This window comes from Lissotriton vulgaris, chromosome 3_1, assembly GCF_964263255.1.
Source record: "Lissotriton vulgaris chromosome 3_1, aLisVul1.2, whole genome shotgun sequence".
In the NCBI taxonomy this organism is placed as follows: domain Eukaryota; kingdom Metazoa; phylum Chordata; class Amphibia; order Caudata; family Salamandridae; genus Lissotriton; species Lissotriton vulgaris.
The window spans coordinates 159,670,832-159,688,321 of NC_141689.1; the positions used below are offsets into that span (position 1 = coordinate 159,670,832).

At 46.2% G+C, this 17,490-nt stretch overlaps 1 protein-coding gene across 1 annotated transcript in view; it reads right to left on the bottom strand.

Annotated features, from left to right (window-relative positions):
• Nucleotides 1-17,490, bottom strand: part of LOC147726150 (aldo-keto reductase family 1 member A1-A-like) — a 315,836-nt gene that overhangs the window by 103,063 nt on the left and 195,283 nt on the right. Inside the window, exons 4-5 of the mRNA XM_086960256.1 lie at nt 17,249-17,400; nt 4,934-5,129 (exon numbers count right to left, since the gene is read on the bottom strand). Coding sequence (XP_086816382.1) covers nt 4,934-5,129; nt 17,249-17,400 — 348 coding nt within the window. The remainder of the gene's footprint in view (nt 1-4,933; nt 5,130-17,248; nt 17,401-17,490) is intronic.

Sequence of the window (17,490 nt, forward strand, 5' to 3'; positions counted from 1 at the left end):
CTGACCACGAGGACCGCCATCAAGGTTGAAGGCCGAAAGGGGTGGATCCATACGAGTCATATAAAAAAATGCAATGAACTTTTACCTGAAACTGACTCCTCCACCCCCTCAAAGGACTGCCCAGAATCTAGTGACTTTAAAGTTCCCAAAAGAGAAAAAACTCCGCAAGAGGAGTACAAAACAAAATTACGATCTAGTAAGTCAGACAGTTTAATTGTTTAAGTCCTCCCCTAGGTGAATCGGTTAAATTAGTTTCTGACATGTATCCCCTAGATCGAGATAGAGAGAGAGAGAGACAACTCAAGAAACGTGCATATTGTAAATCACTCCGTAGTCACTGTATAGTGACATTATTGATTTTGTTTTTTCTAAGCCTTCTGATTATTGCTGCTAGTTTATTGCTGCCTGTATATTACCCTATCTTCAAGCATACACAATCTGCTTACAATGTCTCTGCCGAACATTCTTTTAGTGAATTACCCTTACATGAGTTATCTTACAGACTTGCGCTGCGCAACAATACATTCATTAGTATGTTACATCACTCCCATCAGACTAACAATGCTACCAACTGTTGGATATGTGGCCGACTCCCTCCCTACCAGAAATACAAGGGAGTCCTGCCTCTTTTTCCGTACCTGTTCACTCACAATGGCTCCTGTGGTGCATGGTTCAGATTAATTAATTCTTTAGATTCTGATATTGCTATTTTCGAAGGAAATTGGGTTTGGGGAAACCTGAACTTAGTTCTGCTTAACGCCTGCTACCCTGACAAGAAGGGACTTCCCACTAGGACAGGAACCGATCTAGAAAATGAAGTATATGGATTAGGTAATTACACAATTAATCTCATGATTCTTACTGTTGAATCCGAAGCTGCACCAGTTCTCCCTGCTATGTCAGTATTACCAGTCACTGGTGATTTATGTCTCAGAAAGAAGGGTTCAGTACACTTAGGTCATAGTAAATGTACCACTGTGGTCGAATTCAGTGATCAGGGCAGGTCTACATTTAGAGCTACTCGTCATTCCTACTTTGTTTGTGGCCATACCGCATACATACGCTTACCTCTAGATTGGGATGGTACCTGTTACATTGCCTTCCTTTTGCCCCCTGTTTTCCTAGCTCCTCCTGATTATCACAGAAATACAAATCTAGTAAACAGTAGACTCAGAAGAGATCTCCCGATTGTCGACTATACTGAAACGGCATGGGAGCAATATACAGACTTTAATAAAGGTTTCTTCCCCTACTTAGGTGCTGTTTTCAATAGTAAACTGATACGCAAATTAACTAGAACCCTCGAAGCAGTAGTGAATGAAACTACTTCCGCTCTAGGCAACTTAACAGTGGAGCAGTCCGCCATGCGGGTTCTTCAGAATCGTCTTGTTATTGACGTCATCTTGGCAGATAGAGGCGGAGCTTGTAAGGTCATCGGGTCAAGTTGCTGTGTTTTCATTCCAGAAAATGCGCCAACTGTATATAAAGCTATCACACGTCTTCATAAAATTGCAAGTTTGATACATCAGAATCCAGGCACCTGGACTTGGTCCGGTTGGTTCTGGACAACGTTGACTGCTTGGGGATGGAAGATTCTATCCTTCCTAGGCATTGGTCTTCTCATAGTATTCAGTTGTTGCCTATGTGTACAATGTGGGCCAGCGATTTGCGGTCTGTGCGCCACGTCATGTATTCCGCATTCCAGTTTTCATGCAAAACGCGAAAAGAAGAAAGAAGAGCAAATGATGTTACGTGAACAGACTGATCGGTTCATGAGGATCGATATATCATGAAGGGTCCGTAGGGAACAAGGAGGGAATGAGGAAATATAAATTTTATGGTCAATAAATGTTCCCTAACGTGTACCCCACCGTCTCCATGTACGAACTTAAAGTGCATGTAACTTCCCTCCTGTGCCAGCTATGAAGACGCAAACACATTTGCGTCCAACGTTAACATGTCCTCTTTCAGACCCACCCTGAACGGGTTGAATATTCCGTTTCTAAGTATGCCTTGCCAACGTCTTTTTGTGGTGTACTTTACACGTTTTTTCCAGCCCAGGCGAAGTAGGCCCTGAATTCTGCCATCGAGCCTTTTCCTGCCTTCAGACTCTGAAATGCCTCAGCCTGGGCCGGCCTCTGTACCCGTGACCTCTGCCTTACTCCCTGCGCGGCTCACGGCGCTTAGCTCAGCCTGTTGCCTGCCAAGACTGTATTCAACCTTCGAATTATCTGTTCCGCTCCTCAAAAATACATTCCTGCCTACTAGTTTAAGTAAACATCCTTCCAGCTGCAGAGCAAAGGGCCCGGCCTCACTGTCTCCGTCCAAGTAATTCATAGTCTCTGTTACCATGGTAGGCCCATGCCCCCTCGCATCTCATGCAGACACCTAGACGCTTATACACGCACTCACAGTCAGTATAGAATAGCCTCTGTCCGAGAGACCTTTTTCCTTCTAGATAATATGGCTCCCAAACATCAGATATCAGATATGATATAGGAACGAGTTGATCTGACATGCCAGACTTCTGTCTCTTTCCTCTAGTGTAAATGTCAAGTCCCCTGTACCCTCCAACTTTACGTCAATCACACGTCATGCAGCTGCGCGCGCATCCTAGCTACCGATTCCTGCTGACTCTGCACTATTCTGTCATAGAGCCACCCACTTCTGACACTTACATGTGACGTTTCTAGAACACACCTCTGTGCACGCCTTAGTTCACGCCTTTTGATTACGTATTGCTAACACGTGTGTATCCTTATCTTGTTTCTCTCAGCTGTTACGCCTTCTGCATTGACTTCTATTGTGTATATTAAGTATAAAAGTAATGTAATGTCAATAAAATATGCTCTATCCCTTCCTGCACCCCAGTGGTGGCAGGAACCCGATATCCGGTACCTGACCCATTCCTTTTTAAGGAATAAAACCCCTAAGAAACTCTAACACCACGGACTCTGCGTCTTTCTTTCCGATTGAGTTATTTTTGTTTAAGTACTTACCTGCATAGAAATTCAGACAGTAAATCAAATATTTACCACACCTTCCTTCGGTGTTGGGTGTGAATTTCCAGCCATTATGTGAAAATTATTTTTGGCAGTAGTTGTGTCTTAGTCGAGATTTATTCATGACTTACTCGTGTTTTCCCAGAGCAAGACCTACCCAGTCACAAAAATAAAGCTCTGTGAATAAACCTAGACTAGCCACCTCTAACTTCTGGAAATTAGTAAATCAATCTTAAGGACTGATATTTGCATATTTTAAGACTGTTGTTGAACTCTTCTTGTGTGTATCCATGAAGCCAAGCTAAGTGTAACCTTTGCTAAAACTCTTGTACTACTAGTACTTGATAGACTCGTAAAGGCTCATGCTGGGCCAGAGTACTTTGTATTGCTTGTTTACAGCGGCTAAATTGATCCAACACAAATTCTTTTCTTGTGATGGGTTCTAAGATGTTCTGCAGGGCCAACGTTTCTGCCTGCTATACAGTTGAATTCCAACTGACTTTATTTTAAAATATTGAAATGTTGGGGTGAATTGATTTCCTAAAAAATTTGTGAAGCAGGAAATCCATGTTGCCAGAGCATCCGGTTTTCTACTGGCTGCGATTACTTAAGATGGCGGCCAATCAGGAATGCAATAGAGGACCAAATTCCTCTAGGAATGTACATCATCCAGCAGGCTACTTTTGTGAGCTAAAGGTGAAGAATTAGAGTAGGTGCTTGATTGTGCTTCTGTAGTTAGCAAAAAAAATGCTTAGAATACCATCTCCGTCCAGTCCAGCTCGGGCCTATCAATTCTACTTCTATCACTTCATAAGTAGCTCAAACTCTGTCTCTTCAAGAAACCAGGTAGTCCATCAGCTGCCGGACAATCCCAGAAGAGTTCCCCTTGTCAGACAGCCCACCTACCAATAGCAGGGTGATGGCCCTTGCTGCCCCTTTCAATTAGTGTATGTGGGTTCACTTTTACTGACTTGTCCTCACACACATTTCCCCACTGGCATTAAGCTGTTTGTTCTGCCCTCCTTGATCCGCGGGGGTGTCCTGGTGTTTATTGGAGTGTCCTGTTAACTATGGGGTATCTTTTGAACTATAAAAAAAACCAAAAAAAACCACACTTTTATGGTTTTTGTGATTTAAACCGAATAAAGTATCTTTTGAACTTTGAACTATGGGCCTGCGCTGTGGATCTTGTGCGTCACTTGGTGCCACCCGCTGAGCGCCTGTGTTGGTGCCATCTCTGTTCCACCATCTTAGTCTACACGCAGAGGTGTTCTATCAGGGACAGGATACTTTTTAGGTGCTACCGACCAGCCGATTTAGCTGTCTGGAGAGAGCTCATGTCATCACACGTCACATCACACACCACACAATATATATTCATACATACAGATACATATATGGGCCGGTGAACTGCCCCTTGCAGCCACTGTCAACAGTGGTGAAGCTGAGGTGTTGCTGCGCCCTGTTTCCACAGTGCCCTTGGTTTATAAACAATATTTAACCCTTTGCATGCTCATGACGAGCTCAGCTCGTCATGAGCTACAGTGCTCCGGTGCTCATGACGAGCTGAGCTTGTCATGGCCTTTAGAACGCTCGCACACTGGGCAAATTCCACTGCTGTGCTGAGCGTTCTAAAGAAACGGGTGTGGCCGTGATGAGCTCAGCACGTCATGAGCACAAGAGCACTGTAGCTCATGACGAGCAGCACCGGGGCACTGTGCGCGCCCCCCTCCCCCCAGCACAGCAGGGGAATGTGCCGAGCAGGGAAGGGGTTAAGCTTAAGCCTAGGGCTTTCCTGACCCATTAGATAGCTTCTACAGACGTTATTGGATGTTTACTGCATGTAGACACCACTGAACTGAACAACTGTCTGTAGAGCTTCAGCAAGTTTTCGCCCCGAACTACTTCTCTGTCTGCAAGGGACAACTCACCTGGTTGACCACCGGCTTGTGCTTTGCCACCTCCAGGATCTGATCGATTTGTTTAGAATTAAAGTTGGACAGCCCAATGGCTCTGACGAGGCCGAGGTCCACCAGATGCTCCATAGCCTTCCAAGTGTCGATGAAGTGAGTGTCCGCATACTGCATGCTTCCATCTTCGTTCTTCGGCATTAACGCATCTCCCCGCCTGCGGGATACAAGAAGGAGTGAAGATATAAGGCCACAAGTTCCATAACTCTCACATGGCTCTCTCAAGAAGTCTTGTTGTGAGGAACATCATCAAGCTGCTCATTTACGCCAGTGCGGGTCTGGTGGACTTACACTGTGGGCTGAAGGAGGGAAGCGGACTGCTTCCTCGGCCGGTGGATCTGGCAAGCTGAGAGATTGGCTTCCTCGTGTTCATCAGCTCACTGCTGCTGGTCTGGTCCACTCCACATAGAGTGAATCGTGACTTGCATTCTGCTGCAGTCTGAGAGGAAGAGTAGACTGACAGCCATCGGATCGCAGTCTAAAGCTGCTGCATCCACAGTGATCGCGCAAGCATGCGCTGTAGAAGCAGCACTTTCAGAAGCATTGGTGTGAGAAGTTAGCCTGGCATATGATGTCCACTAGTTCTTGTGGGCACCTTGCACCAGTCAACTCGACCCTTATTGATGTTGGTTGTACAGTCAACCTTATAGAAAGCTATCCTAGTGGTAGCATGAACCATCAGTCTTCAGGCTAAGATTTCAGTAGGCGAGTTAAGCAAGTTGTTTTACCATATATAATCCCTTGAGTACCAAATGAAGGACACCACACAAAGGCATATATCAATATATATATATATATATATATATATATATATATATATATATATATATATATATATATATATATATATATATATATATATATGTATGTATTTAATCTAAACACAACCCCACTGCACTCGTTATGAGGTCAGAGGTAAAAAGTACAATACAAGTCACACAGTTAATATAGGATAAGTTGCACAGTATACGTTATTCCCTAGGGGCCTCACAAACCATATACTAATAAAGTAGTATAAGTACCATGTGAGAGTTAGAAAGCAGGCCTGGGGCCTGTGGAATTGCTGGGGCTACACTAAACAACCAAAGGTTAGGAAGTAGGAGGCCCACGGGAGACGCGTGCAGTGTCTAAACACAGACGCAGGTTACAATTGCCTTTCTATGGGAAACAAAGAAGTTACAAATATGCAATTTAAGGACACTTCCGGATGGACTAGGATGGAACCCTTTTAAACTAGGACACTTCGAGAGTCAAGACCCACGGGAGCACCATAGTACTTGTGTTACCTCACCCAGGGAAGCCGGGTGCATAGGTGTCTTTTCGTGTCGGGTTTCATTGTCGTTTTCTATGGTGAGGTGCAAAGAAGTGCTGCAGGCGACCAGAGGAAAAGTGTCCGGGTGGATCCATGGGTGGATCGAAGATCTGAAGAACCTGAAAGCAGAGGGGACAGAGTCTGGCAGCCAGATTCATCATTGAAAATTGCGCTTGCAAAGGGCCAGATTCTGAGAATCTGGCCCTTTGCGAGCGCAATTTTTGAATTTTGGGATTCATCATCCCAAATGCAATAATCGCTAATAGCAAAATCGCTAAATTGCGAGGAATTGCATTTAAGGAATCTCTATTTGAGATTCCTAAAATGCAATTCATGAACCATTTTTTAATTGCGAATTCACAATTTTTGGCCGCTATTTACCACGAAGTCTGACTTCCTGGTAAATAGCGAAAACTTAGAAAAATGTACTTTAGTGCATTTTTCTAAGTTGTATGTTACACACACACATGTCCTTTGGACATGTGTGTGCGCAACATCAGTCTACATTTTCATTTCATGGGTGCTACAGGGTGTCCTTTGGACACCCCTGGCACCCTTGAAATCGCATCCTTATTTGCGATTAGCAAATTGCTAATCGCAAATAAGGAAGCTGTAGGAATCGCAATTTATTTTGCGATTCCTACATGAATCCCGTTTGCAAGTCCTTAATAGTGATTCCTTAATAATCGCTATTAAGGACTCGCAGAACGGGACAATGATGAATCTGGCTGTGGGTACCTAGCCAGTGACCAGGAAGGTACCAGGAAGGAACAAGGCGATGTCGGGTGCTTTAAGGTGAAGAAGGTGAGTTTGTCTCTTCAGCCACAAGGTCCAGGAGGCATCGTCGATTACCAGGCATTGGATTCGAGCTGTCCACAATGGATCTAGATGACTGCAGTGTCCGTATCCTGATTGGACCCAACAATCCTTGGCAACCGCAACCCACGCAGGATGTCAAGATTGGGTCTGTTGCAGACCAACAAGGTCTGTGGCGCTTTTCCTTTTCAGGGAAGCTGGAACAAGCCTGGCGCAACCAGGAAAGCAAAGTAAATTCAAGATAGCATCTTCAGGGGGCTCACTAGCCAACGGGCAAGGAACCAGGAAGATGCATCAAGCTCAAAGGCAAAGGCAGGGCCCACGGGACACTAGCGGAGTGTGGGGGCCTGGGCTTCAGTGCAAATGGTGCTCGGGGCTGGGGCTTCTCGTACCCCAATGCACAACTTACTGAGGCTTCAGGAAAGGAGTGCAGGTAGCAAAATGCAGGATGTCCAAGATGTCTGGTCCCACGTCTCTCGTGTCCGCCACGGGTCTCAGCTTTGCTGTGGATGAGGGTCGGGGTCAGAGAAGTCTGGAAGTCCAGTTCTTGTATCACAGACTCTTTTGGTTCCGACGGAAGCCTTGAAACTGCAGACCGGTGAAGTTGCTGTTGATGCCTGTTTGCACAGGGTGGTGACTCCTTGACCACAAGGGAGATGACTTCTGTCTTCCAGTCAGAATTGAATGTCGAAGGTCCAAGATATGTCTTTCAAAGATTCGTCCAGGATAATCTAAAGTCCCAGGGACACAACTCCTATACTTATACTAAGAATTGGGGCTGGATTACTCGACTAGGTCCCTCCTATGGGTGGACCTGAGAAGGGGGTGATTACACCCCTTTCCCTTTGTCCAGTTTTGCGCCAGAGCAGGGCTGGAGTACCCCAGCAACTGGTTTGAACCGGGCTATGCATGGAGCACCTTGTGTGCCCCAGGCAGTGTCTGAAAAAGCATCTGCTGATGCAGCCCTCCCTGTCCCAATACACAAAACCCTGTCTGGGGAGGTGCTGGCACCTCCCTGGACAGGAACCCTATTGTCCAGGCCACCCCTGCCAGAGTTTCATCCAGCAGCAGGAGGTCAGACTCGTGTCTGTGGCAGCAGCATGCATTTTGTGATGCTGAGGCTCTGTTTAACTTTAGTCGGGTAAAGCAGTAACTACATGTCTTCTCCCTCTAGAAGGGTGGAATGCTACCCGGCGGCGGTGGCAGTATTCCAAAGTGTTTGACACCGTACACGACATGTTTTGATAAAGCCAAACCAAAGTTAGCATTAACCACGAGGATTATAATGCACTAAAGAGTATATGGAATGGCTATATCATAGAACAGCTATAAGGAGATGGTTCCAAAAGCTGCAGAGAGGCTCAGCTCATGCAAGGGCACCCTCTCACATAAAACCAAGCACTCTGCCTCCAGGATTGTCGAGGCCTACCATAGGAGTGGTTTATAGGTGTATATGTGTCCATATGCAAAGGTAGATATAGGTATACTATATCTAAGTAATGGGCGATTACACCACCTTACCCAGGCTGTGTAAACGGACCTGTGGTGTCAGTTTGGAAGGCTAACCAGGGGTGGCACAATACATGCTGCAGACCCTGGTAGGCCTAAGGTGCACCTATGCCGTGGGTACCTATGGTACACTATACAGGGGCGCACAAGGGTGACCCAGTAACCAATCTGGTATGTACCTAAAGTACATGGTATCAATTTAAAGAGAGAACAGCTGGGCTGTGGGACGGTCAGCAGTCCCACAGCCATACTAAAGTCGAAAAACCAGAGAATCACAGCAAAAAGTGGGGGTGACCATAAGAAGCAGACCCTACTCTCCCACACAACCACCCCCCACCCCCCAACGCAGGGACATTAAACTAACCTTGACCAGTTGAGTCTTCATGTTCTAAGTGGAAATATCTGGAGAGTCCATCTGCATTGGCATGGTCAGCCCCAGGTCTATGTTCCACTGTAAAGTCTATCCCCTGTTGGGAAATGGACCACCTAAGCAGTTTGGGATTTTCACCCTTCATCTGATTTAGCCACAAGAGGGGCTTATGGTCTGTCTGAATCTTGAAGTGAGTACCAAACAAGTATGGCCTCAGCTTCTTCAGGGCCCAAACCACAGCAAAGACCTCCCTCTCAATAGCTGACCAACGTTTCTCTCTAGGGGTCAGCCTTCTGCTAATAAAAGCTACTGGCTGGTCTTGACCATCTTTATTCAGTTGTGAAAGTACAGCACCTACCCCCAACTCAGAAGCATCTGTTTGAACAATGAATTCTTTGGAGTAGTCTGGACTTTGCAGAATAGGAGCAGTGCACATGGCCTGCTTCAGGTCATCAAATGCCTTTTGACAGCTGACTGTCCACTGAACTTTCTTTGGCATTTTCTTGGAAGTTGAGTCATTAAGGGGTGTCACTATGGTCCATACCCCTTGACAAATTTCCTGTAATACCCAGTCAGGCCCAAGAAAGCTCTGACCTGAGTCTGGGTGGTTGGAGCAGTCCAGTCCATTATGGTCTGGATCTTGCTCTGCAATGGTTGAACCTGGCCTCCACCTACCAGGTGGCCCAGGTATACAACCTGACTCTGCCCTATCTGACACTTGGTAGCCTTGATAGTTAGGCCTCCCTTTTGCAGGGCCTCAAAAACATTCTTCAGGTAGATCAGGTGATCTTCCCAAGTGGAGCTAATGACAGCAATATCATCTAGATAAGCTGCACAGTAGTCATCCAGACCTGAGAGGACTTGGTTCACCACCCTTTGGAACGTGGCAGGTGCATTTTTCAGACCAAAGGGCATTGCCACTTATTGCTAATGTCCTCCTGGGGTTGAAAATGCTGTATTTGGCTTTGCATCATCAGCTAGTCTGATCTTCCAGTAGCCTGATGTCAGGTCAAATGTACTCAAAAACTTGGCAGATGCCAATCTGTTAATGAGATCATCTGCCCTGGGTATTGGATGGGCATCTGTTCTAGTGACAGCACTGAGGCCTCTGTAATCCACGCAAAACCTCATCTCTCTCTTACCATCTTGGGTGTGAGGTTTAGGCACCAGGACTACTGGACTGGCCCAAGGGCTCTCTGAGGGCTCAATGACCCCCAAATCCAACATCTTTTGGACCTCTGTCCTGATACAGTCCCTGACATGATCAGGTTGCCTGTAAATCTTACTTTTAACAGGCAGACTGTCCAGAGTGCCACTTCATGAGTGCACCAGGTAGTCTGACTTGGAGTCAGTGAAAACATATATCTGTAGGACTGTAGAACTTGTCTGCAGTCCTGCTGCTGTTGGTCAGTGAGGCTCCCTGCCAAGGCTACACCATCAACTGAACCACCATCAGGGTTCTGGGAGAGCAGATCTGGGAGAGGGTCACTCTCTTCCTCCTGTCCCACATCAGTAGCCATGAGCAAGCCCATGTCTGCCCTGTCAACATATGGTGGTTTCAATCTAATGACAAGAGGCACCTGGGAGTTCCAAGGCCAACCAAATAGGTGACTACTCCCTTCTGCTCAACAATAGTGTGGGGTCCACTCCACTTGTCTTGGAGAGCTGCTGGGGCCACAGGCTCCAACACCCACACTTTCTGTCCTGGCTGGTAAACAGTCAGCACAGCCTTTTGGTCATTCCAGGCCTTTTGCAATTCCTGACTAGCCTCAAGGTTTTTGGATGCCTTTTTCATGTACTCGGCCATCCTGGAGCGCAGACCAAGTACATAGTCCACAATGTCTTGTTTGGGAGGTTTGAGAGGTAACTCTCATCCCTACTTCACCAGACAAAGGGGTCCTCTCACAGGATGCCCAAACAGAAGTTCCAAAAGGCTATAGCCAACCCCCTTCTGTGGGACTTCTCTGTAAGCAAACAAAAGGCAGGACAGCAGGATGTCCCATCTCCGCCTGAGCTTTTCAGGGAGACCCTTAATCATGCCCTTTAAGGTCTTGTTGAACCTCTCAACTAGACCATTGTACTGTGGATGATAGGGTGTGGTGAACTTGTACTTCACTCCACACTCCTTCCACATTGCAGTCAGATATCCAGACATAAAGTTTGCATCTCTGTCTGAGACAACCTCCTTCCGAAAACCCACTCTTGAGAAAACTCCCAGGAGGGCTCTTGCCACAATAAGTGCTGTTGTGGTCCTCAGGGGAATGGCTTCTGGGTATCTGGTGACATGATCCACTACCCCCAGAATAAATCTGTTCCCAGAGGCTGTTTGGGGATCCATTGGTTCAACAATGTCAATCCCTACACGTTCAAAGGGAACCCCCACCACAGGTAGTGGTATAAGGGGGGCCTTTGTGGTGCCACCTGATTTGCTACTGGCTTGGCAAGTGACACAGGAGCGACAAAACTCCTTGGTTTCCTCTGACATATGAGGCCAGTGAAAGTGAGGGTCAAGCCTGTCCCAAGTCTTGATCTGGCTAAGATGTCCTGCAAGGGGAATATCATGGGCTAGTGTGAGAAGGAAGCCCGTGAATGCCAAAGGTATGACCAACATCCTGGAAGCTCCATGCTTGGGGTCTCCAGCCTCTGAATGCAGGAGCCCATCATCCAAGTAAACTTTGTGGGTCCCACTAGCATTCCCTGCAGCCTCAGCAGCAGCTTGCTGTCTGAGGGGTTCACGAGAAGGGCAGTCTAACTGCGCCTGCCTCAGATCTGCCCTGGAGGGTCCCCCTGTCCCAAGAAACTCAACCTGATCAGGCTCAAGATCTTCTAGGACAGTTTCCTCCTGGGTCTCAAAATCAGCTTCCTGAGCAGGCTGATCCTCTTCCTGAGGCAAGGGGGAAGGCACTGTCTTAACCCTACTGCTTCTCCTCCTGGTAGGCAACTGGTCCTTTGTTCCAGAAACCAGTGCCTGATCAGTGTTGCAATTTCTGACCTGTGACCTAGTCACAGCAAGGACATGTGCTGATATCTCTAACATTTCTGCATGGGTCCTATACTCCACTTCAACCCAAGCTGAAGTCTCCAGGTCATTTCCAAGCAAACATTCTACAGGGAGGTCTGAGCTAACCACAACCTTTTTGAGGCCAGTTACCCCTCCCCAGGAGAAATTAACAATAGCCATACTGTGAGTGGTAGTGACATTGCTAGCATTGGTCACTAGGTAATTTTCACCTAGTATGATCTGTTCAGGGTCCACAAAGCCAGGCGTCACCATTGTGACACTAGCACATGTGTCCCTGTAGGCCTGAGCCACTTTGTCATTAATTAAAGGAGTTTATCTGTACTTGCCCAAGTTATTGGGACTCACAGTAGAGGACAGAATTTTGTCCCCATCACAGATCAAAACAGCTTGAGTTGGTATTCTGACTAGGCCAGAATCCATCTCAGTTCCCAGGGTTAACCCTAGTACACCCTTCTGTTGAGCACCACCACTTGGAGCTGAACTAGGGGGAACAGTTGCCTTAGGGGGGCAATGGTGGCTGTAGCTGCCTCCTTCTTGGTGCAATCACTGGTCCAGTGAGTATTTACTTTACAAAACTTGCACCATGGTTTCTTTGGGCCTTCTTTCTTCTTAGATTGTTGGGAACCCCCACCATTAGAAACGTTTTGGGGACCTTGAGAAGACTTCTGGTCTTTTGCTTTATCCCCACCCTTTTGGTCTTGGTTCTTCTGATCACCATCGTGGTTCTGTACCTTCTGCTTCACCCTTGTTCTGACTAATTTGTCTGCCTTCTTTACCAATTCTTGGGGAGAGGTCAGATCAGACTCAACCAAGTGCTGATGCAATAACTGATTTTGACAGTTGATAAGAATGTGTTCTCTTATAATAAGGTTATACAATCCTGTATAGTCACTTACTTTACTGCCCACCAACCAGCCTTCCAGAGCCATAGTAGCACAATCTATAAAATCAGTCCAGTCCTGAGTCTGTGTCTTTTTGGTATCTCTGAACAGCAACCTGTACTGCTCATTGGTTAGGCCAAACCCATCTAGGAAAGCACTCTTCAGCAATAGTTGTCAGCATCCTGTTCATTAACTGTTAGGAGCTTATCTCTGCCTTTATCCGAAAAGGAGAGCCACAAGATTGCTAAGCCACTGATTTTGGGGTACCTGCTGTACTTTGCAAGCCCTCTCCAAAGCAGTTATCCATTTGTGGATGTCATCCCCAACCTGATAGGGAGGGACAATCATGTTCAGGTTTCTATGGTCAAGAGACCTTTCCCTATCTCTAGGAATTATGCTGCCACCAGTGGGCTCTAGCCCACACAATTTCTTCTCTCTTTCAAGAGCCAGGGTCTCTTTTGCAAAGGCAACTTCTTGCCTCTTGGTCCTAAGCTTGGCCTCTCTCATCCCAGCTTTATGCTCTCTTCTCTAAGGGGAAGGCATCCTCCTCAGAGCAGAGGCATTGGACCCTACTGAGGAATCCGAATGATCAGAACCACTGGAAAGTTATCTGCGCCTTCTGTTTCCACTGTTAGGCCTATTTAGAAGGTTAGAGGGGGGCCTACCATGGCCCTCTCCACCTCCAGATAGTCCTGTGTTGCCCAGGTCAGGTTCATCAACCTCATCCTGGTCATCATCCACTTCCTCATCAGAGACCGCTGGATCTTCCCCAGTATTCTCTTCTGTGATGGATGGCCCCCCTCTCTACTACGTTGGTTACCTGGGTCTGATGCATTATCTACATCATGAGCCACTAAGATATCTACGAGGTGGTTAAAGGTTGAACTCTGTCCTTGTCTCAGTCTTCTGACCACACACACGCTTCTCAGTTCCTGAAAAGAGAATGTGTCATACTTAGAGGGCAGCCTCTGGTTGTCTTCTGGCAGAGGCCCACTAGGCCCTTCTTCCAAGGACAATTCTAGTGAGGTGTGGTGTGTGCACCCACCTACACTACTTGTTTTACCCTACCCTACCTCGCTAAATAACTGGCTGTATCACGGTGTATGGTGGGCCAAAAACAACTTAATTCTAGGGTATCACGGGATTTACATACCTGCCCTATCAGTGTAAGACAGGCTTACATACCTGCCCTATCAGTGTATGACAAACCTTACATACCTGCCCTATCAGTGTATGACAAACCTTACATACCTGCCCTATCAGTGGAAGACGGGATTACATACCTGTTCTACCTCAACGTATGAAGAGCTTTACATACCTGTTCTATCTCGGTGTATGATGGGCCTTAGACTTCAGCTCTGTCACAGTGTAAGACGAGCCTTACATACCTGCTCTATCGCAGTGTTAAATGGGCCTTACATAAGTGCACTATCAGTTTAAGATAAAGCTTACATTCCTGCACTATCAGTGTAAGACGTGTCTTACATACCTGCTCTATCACTGTGTAAGACAAGCTTTACATTCTTACTCTATCACTGTGTAAGACGAGCCTTACATTCCTGCTCTATCACTGTGTAAGATGAGCCTTGCATACGTGCACTAGCAGTGTAAGAAACGCCTCACATTCTTATCTATCATAGTGTTAAACGAGCCTTACATACCTGCACTAGTAGTGTAAGACGAGCCTTACATACCTGCACTAGCAGTGTAAGACGAGCCTTACATACCTGCACTAGCAGTGTAAGACGAGCCTTACATTCCTGCTCTATCAGTGTAAGACGAGCCTTACATACCTGCTCAATCACAGTGTAAGACGAACCTTACATACCTGCACTATCAATGTAAGACTAACCTTACATTCCTGCTCTATCACAGTGTAAGACGAGCCTTACGTTCCTGCTCTATCACTGTGTAAGACGTAGCTTACATACATGCACTATCAGTGTGTAAGACGGAGCTTACATACATGCACTATCAGTGTGTAAGACGAACCTTACATTGCTGCTCTATCACAGTGTAAGATGAGCCTTACATTCCTGCTCTATCAGTGTATAAGACGAACCTTACATTCCTGCTCTATCAGTGTAAGACGAGCCTTACATACCTGCTCAATCACAGTGTAAGACGAACCTTACATACTTGCACTATCAGTGTAAGACGGAGCTTACATAAATGCACTATCACTGTGTAAGACGGAGCTTACATACATGCACTATCAGTGTGTAAGACGGAGCTTACATACATGCACTATCAGTGTGTAAGACGAGCCTTACATTCCTGCTCTATCAGTGTAAGACGAGCCTTACATACCTGCTCAATCACAGTGTAAGACGAACCTTACATACCTGCACTATCAGTGTAAGACGAACCTTACATTCCTGCTCTATCACAGTGTAAGACGAGCCTTACATTCCTGCTCTATCACTGTGTAAGACGGAGATTACATACATGCACTATCAGTGTGTAAGACGGAGCTTACATACATGCACTATCCGTGTGTAAGATGAACCTCACATTGCTGCTCTATCACAGTGTAAGATGAGCCTTACATTCCTGCTCTATCACTGTGTAAGACGAACCTTACATTCCTGCTCTATCAGTGTAAGACGAGCCTTACATACCTGCTCAATCACAGTGTAAGACGAACCTTACATACTTGCACTATCAGTGTAAGACGGAGCTTACATAAATGCACTATCACTGTGTAAGACGGAGCTTACATACATGCACTATCAGTGTGTAAGACGGAGCTTACATACATGCACTATCAGTGTGTAAGACGAGCCTTACATTCCTGCTCTATCAGTGTAAGACGAGCCTTACATACCTGCTCAATCACAGTGTAAGACGAACCTTACATACCTGCACTATCAGTGTAAGACGAACCTTACATTCCTGCTCTATCACAGTGTAAGACGAGCCTTACATTCCTGCTCTATCACTGTGTAAGACGGAGATTACATACATGCACTATCAGTGTGTAAGCCGAAGCTTACATACATGCACTATCAGTGTGTAAGACGAACCTTACTTACCTGCACTATCAGTGTAAGACGAGCCTTACATTCCTGCTCTATCACAGTGTAAGACGGAGCTTACATACATGCACTATCTGTGTAAGACGAACCTTACATTCCTGCTCTATCACAGTGTAAGACGAGCCTTACATTCCTGCTCTATCACTGTGTAAGACGGAGCTTACATACATGCACTATCAGTGTGTAAGACGGAGCTTACATAAATGCACTATCACTGTGTAAGACGAACCTTACTTACCTGCACTATCAGTGTAAGACGAGCCTTACATTCCTGCTCTATCACTGTGTAAGACGAACCTTACATACGTGCACTATCAGTGTGTAAGACGAACCTTACTACCCTAAATACACAAGCTGTGCTGAAGCCTGAAAGTATTGCAGCATGTTTGAGATGGAATGGAAATGTAACGTGGAAGCCAGCTGAGGTCAAGCAGAATGATGCGATGCAGCTGAGGGACTGACACCACCCAGCAGAGTAAAGAATAGATTTCTAAGGCGAAAGAGTCAAGAAAGGAAGACTATTTAAGAGACATTTTATACTTTAATCCTTGAATGGTGAACTCTAGAAGGTATGGAAGACAAAATGTTCCGTTTTATCACAAAAGAGAACGCTGGAATAGCACTAGTGATGTTGAAAGTTAAGGCAATAGGTGGAAAAACCCAAAAGAAAGAACTACAGGTAGCAAAATGGGGAAAGTCCCAGGTGAGCAAAGAAAGTCACAATTGAGCCCGAGATCCAAAAGAGGAGATGAAGTAGAAAACCAAATCTATACTAGGAGGGTTCAGTATGAGTCACAGAAGTGAAAACCAGTCCATCAAGGCTCGGTAAGACCTATTCATGCTACAAATGTGGGTCAGTGGCAGCACCTCCAGATGAAGGAGGAAGGTGACCGGTGGAAGGCGGTGTCAAACCCAACACCCCAGAGATGCTCAGCAGCAGAGGTGCTAGACCAGCATGAACCCCTGGGAACCCGATGGAGAACTGGAAGAGGATCATATGTGAAGCGAGCACCCGCATAAACTGACTCTGCCGGAGAAGAACACTGGAAACTCATGGAGCAAATTCAGACAACTTGTGGAGACTATGGGAAGGAGATGCCCAAGACAGACCATTTTCAAGGTCACTGTGAGATCAAGGAGCACTAGCCAGCAGCTATCACCACCAACAAGCAGACCTACGGCTTTGTCACCACATTAATGGTCACCATCCTGGTCACTAACTATATGGCCCTAGAACATCTAAAGGCAATTGGAAGTTAAAGTTCATGAGAAATCCTGAGGCAGTTCAAGGGATATGGTAATTGAATGTTGTCCAATGTGATGCTTACTTGAATGCAAGAGGCCAGTGCATGAGATACAGGTCCAGGTACTGCAGTTGGAGCTTCTCCAGAGAGACTCGACAGGATGGCTCCACGTCCTCCGGGTGATGTTTGGTGTTCCACAACTTGGACACAATAAACACATCCTCTCGCTTCAAGGACTGCAAATGATAAAGATGCACACACACTGTTAGGAAACAATAGGAGTCAATGCGAACAACCTTTCCAGACTTGGGAGAAGGAACAAGATC